The following is a 15,669-nucleotide window of genomic DNA, read 5'->3' on the forward strand; positions in this document are numbered from 1 at the left end:
GTCATTAAATGAAATTTTCAATAATTAAGGCCTTAAACAGCATTAAAAAGCATTAAATTACATTTTTTCAAGAAATATTCTTAAATAATTTCAATTTTTTGTCATTATTGTGATTTGTTGTGAAATTGTATGATACGTACGTTTGAGTAAAGACGCTGGTGGAACCATTTCTATTATGGCTTCTGTTTTGACCAGTTTCTTGTAGAATTGTCGTAAAACCAGATGTTCGACAAGAAGCTGGCACTCTGGATCATGAGGCGTTAATGTTTGGAAAATAGGGAAATGCAAATTTCAGCAAAAGTGGTTGGAAAACGACTAGTTCCGGGTATGGCTGCAGCCCGTTAATGGTTAAGGTGGATAAAGATTTTGTACTATTTGTAAAAAAAATAAATAAAATAAACTTGGTACAATGGGTGTGCACGCTGTAAAATTGCACATGCAGTTGGACAACCACAAAGCAGCCGTAAAAGGCAGACAGCAGCTAACTGACTATTTACCTTTCTACGACTACCACGACCACAACAAGCAGCACAACTGCAGCTGTGAACCCTGCCGTCGGAACATCAAGCACGCTTCAAAAATAATTTGGATCGCCTGCGACGCTGCAGACAGAGGTGCTCTGATATCTGAACACTGCCGTGCAGCACCACTCCTATGCATCCAATGAAGGTGTTTCGGTGTTGTTCCAGGCAATGTTTTTGGATTCTGAAATAGCTAAATCTTTCACCTGTGGAAAGGACAAGACACGCTACATTTTAAAGTTGTGACTCGCCCCACATTTCAAAAAAGAACTGGTTTCTGCAGCTAACAACGCTGGACCAGAGAGAGGCTCCTCTGTGAACAGGGAAGTAGAGGCTTGCAACATAAAAGAAGAAACTGTTGAGGCCCAGAGACAAGTCTGTGACCAAGTTGGAGCTTGTGGGGGGGTTCTCAAAGTTCCCCTCACAAAACAGCTACTAGCATCTGTAGCATCAGCCAGGACTAGATATAGGATCTACCTTAAGGAAGAGAGACAAAAGCGAGAGGGTGCCATGAGTGGACTTCAGAGAAAAGCTTTGGAAGATGAGCTAGAACAGCTGAAAAAGATATTAAGGGTGGTGTGTGTCAGCCTTCATAAAGATGCTGATCAACTAGCTGGACAGGCAGAAAACAAACCGAGCACGCTCATGGCTCAAATGATAACAAAATCTAATACTCTAAGGAAGAGATACAGGGACAAATGCAGTGAGCTGAAAAATGTTGAGTCAGAGCTGGAATCAAAAACTAGTGAGCTAACCCACATGCATTAATCCTGTTGTTTGGGAAAAAATGCTGCAGCATGTAACATTCCATGTAACTGTATTTTCTATACATTTTTGTTGTTTATCTCAGAGTACATTATAATACATTGAGTTCCCAGAGGGTTTTTATGTACATATATATCTGTGGATTCTCACGTGTGTTTGTTAATGGCATTAAAAGGGTGAAAAATGGCATTAAAAAGCATTACATTTGTTCTGCTCATTTCTGCAGAAACCCTGAGTTTAGTCTTTCTTAGCTTTACGATCATCATGTATTTTTCTGAACCCTACTTGATCATGAGCATGCTACCTGTTAGCATTAGCCAATCTGCCCATAGTTGCATTTTTTATCCAAAACTTTGGACCGGTTAAGCCTTTGCATCTTTGCTGGTTCCTTAATTTTCTTTCACAACATCCAGATTACCATCAGTAAAATGCATTTTCTTACATGGAACATACTAATGTTCAATAACGTTCTGGGGGGAAAAGGTAATTTAAAGATGTCACACCATGGCTACGTCTTAAAAATAGTTAATCACACAGTTTTTTTAATCACAAGCGCAACATAAAAGTCACATTGTACAGCCCTGCTGTAAATGTATTGGAAAAAAACAATTCAATCTTGGTCTTTAAATACAAGTAAAAATCAAGTCTTGAGGAGTTGTTAGACTGTAAAATAATTTCAAATTAACTTACCATACCATACCAATTGATTTATAAAGCACCATTTAAAAATGGCACGGCAGCTAGGGATGTAAAAAAATATCGATTTGACAAAATATCGCAATATATTTTCCTGTGATATTATATTGATACTGAAAAGCTGTGTATCGAATTTTTGGAAGAATTTACCTGAAAACATTTGTTGATTTTATTTTATTTTGGTGTAATTCTAATGCCGACCACTAGTTGGCAGCAGTGTGCAGTGGGTTTAGTTTCCACCACTGAAATATAAATCCCTCTGTTATGGTTCAGAGACCTCATGTTAAGCATGTTGCATATCAGTTTGGACTGCTGAATTGTCCTACAATAATTTCAGCCTAAAAATATTGCTAATATCTTCTGGCTAAATATATTGTGATATATCGTATCGTCTCCCCTGTATTGTGATACATATCGTATCGCCAGAATTTCACCAATACACATCCCTAATGGCAGCTAACCAAAGTGCTGTTCATAAAAGAGCCAAATGCTCGAACATATCAGCAAAACCAAGTGAAAACATGGAAATCTGGTAAAATACATAAAGGCATAGCATAAATAATCAAGGATAACATGATCAGCTTGAACTATTCGCACAGTATAAGCAAATCCTAATGAATATTCTCTAACTTGCCTTTTCCAACAAAATATTTATAGTGCAAATAAAAGATTTGGAGATGTGCTGTGGATACATGCCACTGCCGTAGCATGCAGCAGACACTACCAAGTTGAACTGGGGGTAACGCTATGGTGAATGGTCTGCTTTGTGGGAAAAAATGAGTGATTAATTATAATTTCAAGTGCATTCTAAAATCAAATAGTTCTAATTATATGTGCGACACACAGGTTGTGTTTTTACCTGAGGTTTTCCTGTTTTCTTTTACAGGTCATCTTCATGACTCCAGAGGTTAGCAAGATCTCAGTACTGTTGAGTGTGCTGGACTTAAACCCAGATGTTGGCCAGAAGACTGTGGTTGTTGCAAACTCTGCTCAGGAGGTAGAAGATGTGTTCAAGGTAAATGCTAACCTGGCAATCCATCCTATACATGTAGTTTAATATATAATATATAGTGTGGACACAATCTATAAACACATCTCAGTCGTGGGGCCGAATCTACTGTTGTCTTTCAAACAGTCTCTACATGCTGTTGGACAACGAACAAGATGGTGTACTCACCGCTATAAATGCCAGTCACTGGGGCAGTCCACCATACTCCATCGAAGAATATTCAAATACTTCCTCGTTCGAAATAAAGGGCTTAGAGAGAAAGTGTGTAATTTTTACCATTAATTTCTGGAAATATTTATCAAAGCAAGTCGAAAATGAATAAAATGATGTTCAGGTTGACCTTTTGACTTCAATACAAACAGCAGAAGAACTAAAGAAATGTGCAGACCTTCTCGCTTGAGCCACATATCGAGAAATTACTGAATTTGGTGGTGAACAGTAAAAGTCATAAATTTGACTACTTTTCTCCAAAATGAAACCCTAATATCACAGAAAGTGTGATTATTTGTTGCAGATGTTTTGTCCACTAAGATCAATCTGTTACACAAAAACTATTGATGAAAAAAAGGTAATTTTTTTTTCATAACATAACCAAGACTGATTTTATAATAAATGCCTCATGAAGAAAAAATTGTATTTTTGGAAAATAACATTTTTGTGTTTTTTCATAAATTACAGAAATTAGTTTGAGTAATCAAACTGGCATTTGAAGGGTTAAAATCTTCTAAATGATGGTAGTTTTTACATGTTTGAGCAGGACTGAAGTTGTTAGATCTATGAAAAAATGCAATATATATATATATATATATATATATATATATATTCATTTTTACATTTTTTTACAGCCATTTTTACTAGCGGGTGATTTTGTTCACAAATGACTCGTGTATAGTGTTCTTTTTTCTAGAGCTGAAACAACTAATCGATTTAATCGATTATAATCGATTATTAAAATAGTTAACAACTTTTTTAGTCATCGATTAGTTGTTTAATAATCATATTTTACCGCATAAAGTCTATTTTTTACCACAATCTGACATCGGTTACAATCTGTTAAATTTGCCGCCAATGTGTGGCAGTAATGAGCCACTGATCTACCAGTGGGGCCGTAGAAGAAGAAATGAGCCAATAAGTGCCCTCGGTTTTCATGACGTATCACGTTACTGACGCGCATCTTGCTGTGAGAGATGGCGGATCAACAACAAATACGGAAGAAAAATAGAAGCGACAAAACAAGAGAAACCCTGGACAAAAACCTCACGAGTATGGGAGCACTTCACTAGATGCCTTGAAAAGACCGGTGACCTACAAAATATGCAAAAACCATCTAGCATGGCACGGAAGCACGACGTCCCAAAGTGAACATTTGAGACGAAAACGTGGGGGCTGATGCAGCAGAGGAATGTCCGGTAAGTAACAGAAAATAAACAAGCTAACGCAGATCACATTTGGGACTTAGTGTTAGCTGAGTTCGTTATAGTGGATGTTAAACGTGTTTTTTTTTTTTTTTTTTGCCGCGTCAGTTTACGGTGTTCTACTTCTGATTGACTAGATGCAATCGTGAATCTCCTCCGTGTTGTGAATCATGCGCTTGCCAAATTTAGCACGTCTGTTTATAAGAATGTTCTCGTTAAGAGAAAAACGGCACAAACCCATAACTGTGTTCCTCATTCAAAAAAGGACAACTCCGCGGAGAAAAATATACAGATGAGCTGTGTCCAGGTGAATATAACGCAGCATAGTTGTACGCTTTCAATTTTTAAATACAGGAGAAATTCAGAAAGTCCTTTTTTTACTATTAAAAGGCTGTTTTACTATCTAACGCTGTAAAACGCCTCACAACACATTTTTGTCAAAATAAATTATCACTGTATTGTTAATTAATTCAAATAATGTAATATTGATTTAGTGTTGTAGTGTGTGCTGCTTTATTTTATATGTGTACTTAATTCAGTCTATTTGTGTTTCTTATGCAGAAAAAAACAAGCAGCGATGGACAACTACATGGGGAACAAGACACTCACCCCCAGCAATGCATACCACTTACAAACTCTATTCCAGATTCTACATTATTTTTTATGGAATTTACCTCTTATATTTTGATGCCAAAAAATTATTCTGGACTGATATTTTGCACTGTTTAGCTCATTTTACACTGCTGACTGTGGTCATGTGCAATAAAATAGATTGCAGTCAACTGCACAATTCTCTTATGCTTTTTCTTTTTCTTAACTGAAATGTATTCATCACTTGTATAGGTTAAATAGCTAAACAATAACAAACCGATTAATCGATTAATCGAAAAAATAATCGACAGATTAATCGATTATGAAAATAATCGTTAGTTGCAGCCCTACTTTTTTCATAGTGTTCCCTTAGTCTATTTTCCAAATTGAATTTCAAGATTTGTCCAGAGACATTTTGCGACACATTTTTGTACCATATGTACAAACAATGGTAACATGGCATCCTAAAGAAAAGTGAAAATCTACCCAAATGGATAAAAATGAAGCCTGAGGGTTAACAGTGATGTTAGAGCTAAAAGGAAGAATATATATGTATATATGTGTATGTATATATACATATTAGGTAAAAAATGGATGAAGAAATAAGGCTTATTACATTGATTATGGGACAATTTATTGTTAGCTAAATTTGCAATTGTGACCAGTCTTTTTTGTATAAATTTGAGATGTTTATTACTAGAAAGTGCTGTTAAAATAATCGACTTATGTTTACTTTATACTTAAAGTAACACTTAACGGATTCCAGTTTTTTTTTTTTTACTGATTGAAAACAGAATTACAACTGTCATAAGGAGCCCTGCAACAACCTGCTGTAGCTAGTGTAGCGTTATGGATTTATGCTCTTTTATGAAAGAGAAACCATGCTACGTATTAATTCGGAATATTAATTTTAATAAATCAATAACCAAATTTTATATTGTTCAGAAGACTCAAAGGTTGTTTTCATCCATAAACTGCCGATAATATCTGAGTGTCTGTGTTTCAGTTCAATGAGGAAACCAGTTTGACGTTTAAAAGTTTTAATTCTTCAAATTAAACTAATGATTTTGAAATTGACAAACAGGAAATACAATCAACATTGATAACTTTGTGGGACAATCTTTTTAACAGTTGATAGGCTGTTAATGCTCAAATAGACCTTCTGTAGGTGAATGAAGATTGAGAGTGATATGATGTGATTATGGATGCGTGTGGGTGCCAAGTGTAGTGAGAATTGAACATGAGATGAGATGAATGCATGTGTGCATCTGATTTTGCTTCAGGAAGAAACAGGTGTCTGAGTGAAGTGATGGTTTGAATAAACTTAGGTTTAGTGGAAAAGATGCATCAAAACGCTATCTGTCGTGTTTTGCCTCACCGAAAATCGGACCCTCTGTTGGACCCGGGACGTCACCTTAGGATGTTTCATCCACGTCACCTTGGCTGGCAAAGAAGACAAAGATGCACTGCGACCCGGTCCAGAGTTGTCCCTCGGTACACGTTGATGGTAAAGCGTTTTGTCGACGCGCTTTCTTAAGTTAATTCACTCAGAAATCAAAAGACTCAGTAATGAGTCTGCGTTAGAAGTTGCGATTCAGCTATTCTGCCTGGCGTGGCAGAAACAGCGTGAGAGAAGGGGGGAAGAACGAGCCAACAGGCTCTGCCCCCCCTTTGGTTTTCAGGTCTGTTCTCTCTCGTTGTCCAACACGAACTGAATCAAAAGACTGAAAACTTACCAAAAACCTTTCTCTTCTCAAAGCAAACGTGCGTCATCAAATGTGTCTGGATTTTACTGTGAGCAAGATGTGTGTGGGTGTGTGTGAATGTTTGTGTGCTTGAGTGTGAAGGTCAGTACCACACATTCAACATTATCTACTTAAGTGTGGATTCATTAATCCATTATAATTACCCCAAAGCATAAGAACCATTCATTTGATTAAACACATTTATAATGAGCAAAATGATAATGGTTATTTTAACATTAAAATCAAGAAAAAATAAGTTTAAACTTTATGTTTTGACTTGGTCTGGGTACAACTCATGTAAACACATCTTCTGGTAGACTGCAGGTGGTTGATGTTATGGTTTCCTCCCAGACTCGCTGGCGTTCAGGTCTTAATCTGTGGGTGAAAGTTCTCAGCGACCCAGCTTTGACACAGCTGAGTCCAACACCACCTTTGTGATAGAAAACCCATATTTCCTCACGTTACACTAGCGCCAACAATGAGCTAACACTAAAACGTTTCATGATTTGCTTTGATTACGATTGGTGTGTCAAAGATTAATTTCAATTCAATATCTGAATGCATCATGATTATTTCATATGGGTTTATTTTGATCCATGAATAGAAGATGTCAAAAAAAAATTTTAAATCAAAAACAAGCCTGACACCGTGCCGTCCCTCAAAAGCTCTTGAATCACAACAGTCCTTAGAAACCTTTAGCAGATTAGTGAAAGTCCAAAGAAGGTAACTTTTTAAATTATGTATTGTGAGTTTGGAAAATCATGTTGGGGGGGGGGGGGGCCTCGTTCACGGTAAAAAAAAAAAATGCAAATGACGACTTGAGTCATCATTGGCAGTGAATGAGTTTAAAATGCAGGAAGTGGAACTATTAGATGGAAGTAACCTTTCCGTATTAGAAAATAGGAATTGAACCTATTCAACTTTGTACAAAACAAACAATGAAAATAAATAAAAAACTGTAGAACTTGGACAAAGATTAAATAAAACATTTAGCCAAACTAAGGATGAAAATAAAAATCTAATTTAGAAATTGTGGCTATGCTTGTGACCATCTAAACTACCTCAGTAGTAGTGTGAGCATATATGCTTTAAGCCAATTTAAAATTGAAAACAGAACCACCTGTTTATATTAAAAATATTACATTATTTTTATAATTTTGATTAAATTATGGAATAATTCAATGCTAGAAACTTGTGGTTATCAGCTTGTATAAGCACACATATAAGCTTAGCAACTGCAACTGTTGAGTTTTACTGTTTAATATTAAAATACTTTAAACTATTCAAGAAGATGTTTCCAGCCAGTGAATGAGGAAATTACAGCATGGAAAGCAATGGTGTTGTTAAAGTCTGCGAGAAAACGTAGTGCATGTACTTCTCACAGACTTTTGATAGATAAGGTTGGCAGGTTTAAGGTTGTCTTCATTCAGCTGTAGGGGTGCAGAGTGCTGTCCCATGTAAATTTGTTAAATTTTCTACCAAGAAAATGAACCCCACTTAAATGTAACTAAAGTAACAAAACTTTCATTGTGTGTTTTCTATTTTCAGGCTGTGAACAACAAGTCAGCGTTTTGTCTCAAGACCCATGAAGGAATAACTCATGAGAACGACTTCGTCATTGAGCAGTGGAGGAAGGACATTGGGCCGGGGACTCATGTAATTCTAGGTAATTTTTTTCTTCTTTTTTTTAAATACTAAGGATGATTAACATGGCTTAAAAATAGTATTTTGTACCTACTTTCAAGTTTCATCTTTTTTTTCCCTCGCTTTCGGTTCATAATCTCCGAAAGCAGAGGTGGAATGAGTTCTAAAATTTCCTACTAATGTACAAGTACCAATACTTTGATGATTTTTTTTATCCAATCAGTGAGAACAGGTCATGCACATTAGTTGGGGATGAGGTTTTTCCAAGATTGTATGTTTCAAATGTGATTAAGTATTCTTTATTTGACAGAAAATTTTATTTTTTTTAAATGCCATCAGTATGTGCAGTTTCTCAATGTTTTCGTGACTAACCTCTAACATGACATTGTGCTCTAACCTGTCACATAATATAACAAGTCAAATTAATTTCAAACATTTCAAATGGACCGTATGACAGCTGCTAACATTAGCCCTGCCCTACTTTACCTGTACATTACAGTTCCTTAATTTGTGTCTATTCTTGTGTCCCTCTCTGAACTTCATGCTTTTTTAAAACAGCTGATTTTTAAAGTTAGCGGAGTTCGTCCTTGGTAGTGGGTTCACTCATTCATTTAACTGCTCACCACTAAAATGTTTGTTCATTCCAATCTTCCTAAATAATCATCACAATCATCCAACTGGAATCCTTAAGTGTCCCGAAACTTCCCTCCTTTCAGAATATGCCTTGGGTCCCCAGGTGTTACTAGAGCTAACTGCGCCTCTTCCTTTTATCCATGATCAGCAGAGGAGTCGGTGTCACCTTCTACTGCCCTCCTTGCTGATGACACTGATCCATGCATGATCCGATGTGAATACGCCATCGTCTCTGTTCATGACTTTGTGCCCACGTCTCCTTACTTTTTTTGCTTCCTTGGTCCATCAAAAGCTAGGCGGTAGAGGGCAATGCCGTCCTCTGCTGCTTGTGGATAAAAGAAGTTGACACCACCAACACTGGAGATCTCTGATGGCTAGAGATACTAACTGAATCATGTCATGGGGAATTTATTTTTTTATTTTTATTTTTTTTTTACTAAACTGTAAAAAAAGAACAAGGAAATGGATAACGAAGATAAACACGGAATGAACGTACAAAAGAGTTGAAAAAATATGGAGAGCAAGCAACAAAGGACATCCGATGTTTGGAACAATTACATCTAAAGCTAGCACGTCTAAGAAACCACTTCCGCTTCAACTTAAGATGCCAGTAAGTGGACATAACACCGAAAAGCCTATAGCTGAACACACCGGTCCAAACAAAGACAGCACAACACATAATAGAAAGAATCAAAAAAGCACTACTCAAAGAAAGGATAAGAAGCATCATAACCTGAAACAAGTGGAAAACTAACTGGAAAGAAGACACCTGGACTTAAAAAGGATTTACAAACTGGATGGATAAACAGAAAAACACAAAAAACGGTACATGATGGAGCAACAAGAAAGAGTTTAAGAAAGTTAAGCAAAGACACATTACAAAACCGTACATGACGGACAGAAAAAGATCAGTACACCCAAAGAACAAGCAGATAAAAAAATGTGGAGGCATATACGAAATACCATGCAAACTGTGCAATAAAACATACATTTGAGAAATGGAATGCCAACTCAACACACCAATGATTAGAGTATCAAAGACTGTGCGAGAGGGAATCCAGTCGAAGATCCACAGGAGCAGCCGAACAAGAAACAGAAAGTACAATAAAGAAACCAGCTGTAAGAGACCACTTCACAAGAGAAAATCATATAATGAACTAAGACAGCATAAGAATCATAAACACAGAACAACAAAAATACAAGATGGATCAAGGAAGCAATAGAAATAAGAAGATGTGAGCACAGAGACGATAGAGTATTCACATTAGATCACACATGGGACTGTCATCAGCAAGGAGGAAGTGGGCAGTAGAGGGTGACACCGTCTTCTGCTGCCAGCGGATAAAAGGAAGTGACACCACCAACACCGGTGATCTCTGATGATGGCTAGAGATAATAGCTGAAACATGTCAGGTAAAAAATTATTCTTTACTAAACTGTGTAAAAAAAACAAGAAAATGAATAGTTCATCCTGTTGGAGATAAACACATTGGGTTTCTATAGGTCTTGTCTGGACATGAGCTGTCTGAGTCGTGCTATTTGGTGAAGATGATAAAACACTGATCTAGTTATAGCCTTAATGTGACCAGTAAAGCTCAGATCTGAATCAATTATGACTCCAAGATTTCTTACCTGGGTCTTTGTCTATTCATCTGGAGCAAAGTTACCTCCATCCTATCCTTCTTATTTCCAGAGATAATAACTTCAGTCTTGTCTTTAACTGGAGAAAGTTTGACTGCATCCAGTCATTAACTTGCTCCTAACACTGACTAAGTCTAGGGGATTACAGTCACTAGGTAATAAAGCTAGGTAGAGCTGGGTGTCAGCTATGATTAGCAATTTTGTTATTGCAAATGACCTGACCCTGGGGGAGCATGTAGCGATTGAAAGCAGTAGTACAAGAATTGAGCCTTAGGGGGCCCCACATATCATGGTGATCAGCATCAATTTGTGATCACCAACAGACAACATAATCTCCGTCTTAAAGATGTGACTGGAACCAACTATGGACTGTGCCTGATGGTCCCGTTCAGTTTATGAGCCAATCAAGAAGGATGTTGTGGTCCACAGTTTCAAAAGCTGCACTGAGATTGAACATCATCAGTACAGATGTTTTGCCTTAACTCATATTTAAATGAATATCATTTAATACCGTAATCCAGTGCTGTGGTGTTGTCTAAAGCCTGACTGGAAACTATCTAGCAGGTTGTTTGTCTCCAAAAATTGTTCAGCTGGATCATAACTGCTTTTTCAATAATTTTCTCAATGAAAGGGAGATTAAAGACTAGTCTAGTTCTTTTGTATGTTCATTCTGTTTTTATTCGTAATTATTTCTTTTTTTCTTACACAGTTTAGTAAAAAATATTATTTTTTTTACCTGATGTTTCAGCTAGTATCTCTGGCCATCATCAGAGGTCGCCTGTGTTGGTGGCATCACTTCCTTTTATCTGCAGGCAGCAGAGGACAATGTCTCCCTCTACTGACCGTGTCCAAACCTAGTTTGTATATAGTGGTGAACATTAAGCATGGTTTTGGAACAACTTTGAATCCGGAAGTAGTTGCGGACCCAGTAACAGGCCCGTTGGGTTTAAGTGGTTAAATGAGCCAGCTAACCACACATCTTACTTGATTAAAAAATCTGAACTTCATGTGAATTTTAAATTCTTTGAATAACATCACCTTTGTTTAGACAAAAACACGTTTTCAAGAAAGAAAGAAAAAGACTATTTCTGACAACAACCAAAGAATGAGAACTGAAGAAACCTTTAGGATACAGTGGTGTTTTTGGCGGCCATCTTAGTTTTAATCTCAGTGTGTTTCTCAATGCCAAGCAACGTCACCTTGATGTTTTGGTCTCCCCCTGGTTGCCTAGGAGATACGTCATCAGGAACCGCCATGACATGTTCCAATGTTCATGTTCTACTGAGGCATGTGTTCTCCGTTTGTTAGCCTTTTAGCTAGCTGAGGAAGGATACACCGGAGGTGTCTTGTAGCCTAGCCTTGGTCAAAAATTTCTCAGAATACACCGCTGTATTTTCAAAAGTATGGCGGATCAGAAGCCTACAGCTGCTTCGGGGGCAAATTTCAAGTTTAAATGTATGTCAACTAATTTAATTTTTATTTATTTATTTTTATTATTATTTTTTTTAGATCCAAAAAAGTTATCTATGGTTGGTTAGTTGCTTAGTAGTTGCAGCTTTGGTGGCTAGCAGGTAGTAACTCGCATACAAATTTAATTTAAAATATATATACACAATTTAAAAAGTAAAAGTCTTGTTCTATATTTATATTGAAACTTATAAAATATAATGTTATTTCCCGTGTCACGTGACGTTACGTGACTGCCGTGGTCACGTGATGCAAGTTTGTTCCATTTAACCCTTTTCTTTGACCAAGGAAGGACCGTGTCCTCGTAAGCAAGGCTCCTGGCCTCGCAAGACATCACCTCGCAAGGCCAGGCGCCTTGACATTAAGAAACATCCTTAGTCTTAGACTTGACGACAAAAATGCATTTTAGTCTTAGTCAGTTTTAGTCGACTGAAATTCAAAAAGGTTTAGTTGATAAAGACTTTGGTTTTTAATTTTACAAAACATTAAACAAAGCATTTTTCTCCCAACAAATAAATTTATAGGTCAGACATGTACTCTGAGCTGAGCTGAGTTTCATACCAACATCATTTATTTTATGGCTATGGGACAAAATCTTAGCTGCCCCAGATTTTGTAAAACAATAATCCCCAGACTGGTATCGTTCTTTGCAATTGTTGGACAATGATGGCTAGCTGTGGTATTGATTGCACTAACTGACCATCCACGAACTCTGTTCCATTTTTTTATCGTTAGGTAAAGTTATATTTCTGCACTTTAATTCGCTGGTTGAATGGGGGGAAATTCTGTGCATTTGACATAACACTGCTTACTCAAAAATTGGTTGAAATATGATGTGTTGGTGGTGCTGGCAGGGTACTGAAACTTGAGCTAAGTGGACTAACAAAGCCAATAGGTTTTCCGGCTTCGCTGGTCAACCGAGATCAATGATCCTCAAAGTTGCTGCTGCAGAAGGAAGGAAGACCAAGTTTCGATACTGTGTCCCTCCCATCAGCAGCGGCAGCCCTGCAGTCAGATCCGCAAATCTGCCGCTCCAGCTTCCCTGGTGCAGCCGATTAAAGATTTCAAATGTACTTCAGGTTGTTTGTAATTATCGTTAATTGATCTTAAATTTGTGTTTAATTACAGATAAAATTTGTTAATATTCAAAATTTCTGTTCCTGTCAAACCCTTATTGATATTGGTTGACATCAAGTTTTCCTACTGCCATTTCTTTTTCTCTGATTTGTAGTGACCACCAGTGCATGTCTGAGGTGTCTCGGCATCAGAGATGCAACTTGCCTCGTCCACTTTGGATTTCCTACGTCTCCCAAACAGTTTGGAAGCAGATTCTTCTGTATGTCTGAAAACTTCAGAAATCTCTCTCAACAGGTAAGGACAAGCGAACTGTTCAGCTGGATTAACTATTTTCCTATTTAACCAGTGAAAACTTTCAAAACTTCCAGTTTTGCTATGATGGGACATGCATTTGGTCTTGCTGCTGGAAATGTTCTGTCTGGACCATTTCATTTTTCTTCTGTTTAGTTATTGTAATGGGGATGTTCCACCTTCTCTGGCATATGATCATAAATTAAAGCTGCTCCGATCCCATTACGTAATTTTCAATGGATCGGATTCTGGTGGGAAAGATTAGATTTGACCATATTAAAAAACAAACGGTACTTTTTAAATTTATCCTGAGAGAGATTTTCAAACAGAATAAGAATGGCTTAGTTTTAGGGCTGCAGCTATCGAATATCTGAAATAGCAGGACATAATACAGTTAAAGAGCAACTTGTAGAAGAAAATAGTCGAGTGTGGAAAGTGGTCAGTATGTCCTCAAGCAGTCTAAGCCTATAGCAGCATAACTACAGAAATAACTCTGGACAACTTAGCCCTTTAGATGGAGTCATGTTGGAGGCAGGGCAAGGGAGAGCTGGTGTCTGTACAGGATCTGCTCGGGTGCAAGATCGGCTCGGTGTCCTTCGACTGCCGATGACTTCAAAGTACGGCAAACCCACTCGGACAAAATACACTACACATCTATACTGTTGGAAAGAATTTAGCAGTTTCGTTATTGAAATAATGTTTCTTATGACGTAAGTTTGTGTTTATAATGGTATTTGTAAAATAAAACACTATTTTATTCATAATGTTGAACTCCTGTTTGAGCACATCCCTTGAAGGATCATAGGTATTAGCAACACCTGTGAAATTGTATTTGCAGGAAAGAATTGTGTCCCGTTTATTGAAGTATTTTGTGTTTAGAGTTTTCGACGTCTTGTCCATGCGTATGGTTACGCTCATAGCTGCTAGCCAAAACTCTGGAGTTAAGTTTTCTGGCTTTACTAAAATACCTGTCTGTACTTATTTGATTGATAGTAGTTTTACTTTCTATTAGACTCCAAATGTAATCGTTTGGCACGTTTCAAATTCACAATTTGTAAGAATGTAATCAGTGATATTAGCATTAGCATTCCTATGGGTTTTTCCATGTATATTAGCATTGCGCTAACCACTCGCTGCCAAATTGCAGCCTTTGCGATTAGAAAATCTCCTTTTGTCACATCGCAATTTAGTTGCACATGCAGTTAGTCGTTCAGCCCTAATATACATGCAGCTCTACGCTAAAAGTGTATTTTCAAAGAGGTAATGATGGATTTCTTTGTAAAAGTTGTCCATCTTTCCAACAGAAAAATTTGCCTGGACCAACGTAACGTGATTACGTAACTTCCGTAAGGTTCATGCTCAGCCAATCAACTACTTTGACGTCATCGGCAGTTGATGGACCCCGAGCCGATCTTGCACCCGAGCAGATCTTGTACCGACACCGTCTTTACCGACTGTATTCTCCACCTCCCTCTACTCCCCCACTTGTCCAGATCTGGGCTAACATCAGAGTGTAATTTAATTATTTATGTTAGGGGTGGGACTCGATTAAAAAATGTATCTAATTATTGGAGGCTTTTTAATTAGTCACATTATAATTTTTTATCAGGAAATGTGCCCTCAAAGCATTTTTTTAATGAAAAACAATGAGGTAGAGAATCAAACATTAGACATTGTTGTTATTACTGTAAACTAAAGCTTTTAAATTTCTAAAAAAAGTGCATTTTAATTATTCAAATGTCACTGTGATAGGAAACAAGACCCAAATCAACTAAAATGTATAGAAAACACATACAAATTGTTTCTGAGCCTTTAGGTAGTAAAAAAAAAGAGAGAGGGGGAGAGAAATCCTTAATAATGACAGTAGAACAGGCACAAATATGATCTTAATTTTACTAACTTTTAACACCAGAGCAGGCATGACATATTCAGACAATGATCAAGAACACTAACTGGTTCCAGTTGGGTTACTAGAGGATGATGGGAAGATAAAAGATCATGGCGAGGAATTAATGATCTGACGAACAGGTGAGCGGACCTTCCTTACATGTTCCTCGCTGCCCTTGATGCACTTAAACATCCTCCACTAGTCCTGATCAGCTGATGACTGCTTCAACACACCTTGCTGCTTAATGATAGTAACACGTGATCTTTAGACAGTCACTCGTCTCAGA

General features: G+C 37.2%; 1 protein-coding gene and 1 long non-coding RNA gene across 5 annotated transcripts in view; both read left to right on the forward strand.

Annotated features, from left to right (window-relative positions):
• The window catches only part of tdrd12 (tudor domain containing 12), a 102,501-nt gene that overhangs the window by 60,884 nt on the left and 25,948 nt on the right, over positions 1-15,669 (forward strand). For all 4 annotated transcript variants that reach the window (XM_054751709.2, XM_054751708.2, XM_054751710.2 and 1 more), the window contains 3 exons: positions 2,869-2,997; positions 8,291-8,408; positions 13,359-13,498. In XM_054751709.2, coding sequence (XP_054607684.2) covers positions 2,869-2,997; positions 8,291-8,408; positions 13,359-13,498 — 387 coding nt within the window. The remainder of the gene's footprint in view (positions 1-2,868; positions 2,998-8,290; positions 8,409-13,358; positions 13,499-15,669) is intronic.
• On the forward strand, positions 3,906-5,196 carry LOC139070796 (uncharacterized). Its single transcript, XR_011521251.1, has 2 exons — positions 3,906-4,400; positions 4,968-5,196. It is a non-coding gene; the product is annotated as an uncharacterized lncRNA (long non-coding RNA).

This window comes from Nothobranchius furzeri, chromosome 7, assembly GCF_043380555.1.
Source record: "Nothobranchius furzeri strain GRZ-AD chromosome 7, NfurGRZ-RIMD1, whole genome shotgun sequence".
Taxonomy (NCBI): Eukaryota; Metazoa; Chordata; class Actinopteri; order Cyprinodontiformes; family Nothobranchiidae; genus Nothobranchius; species Nothobranchius furzeri.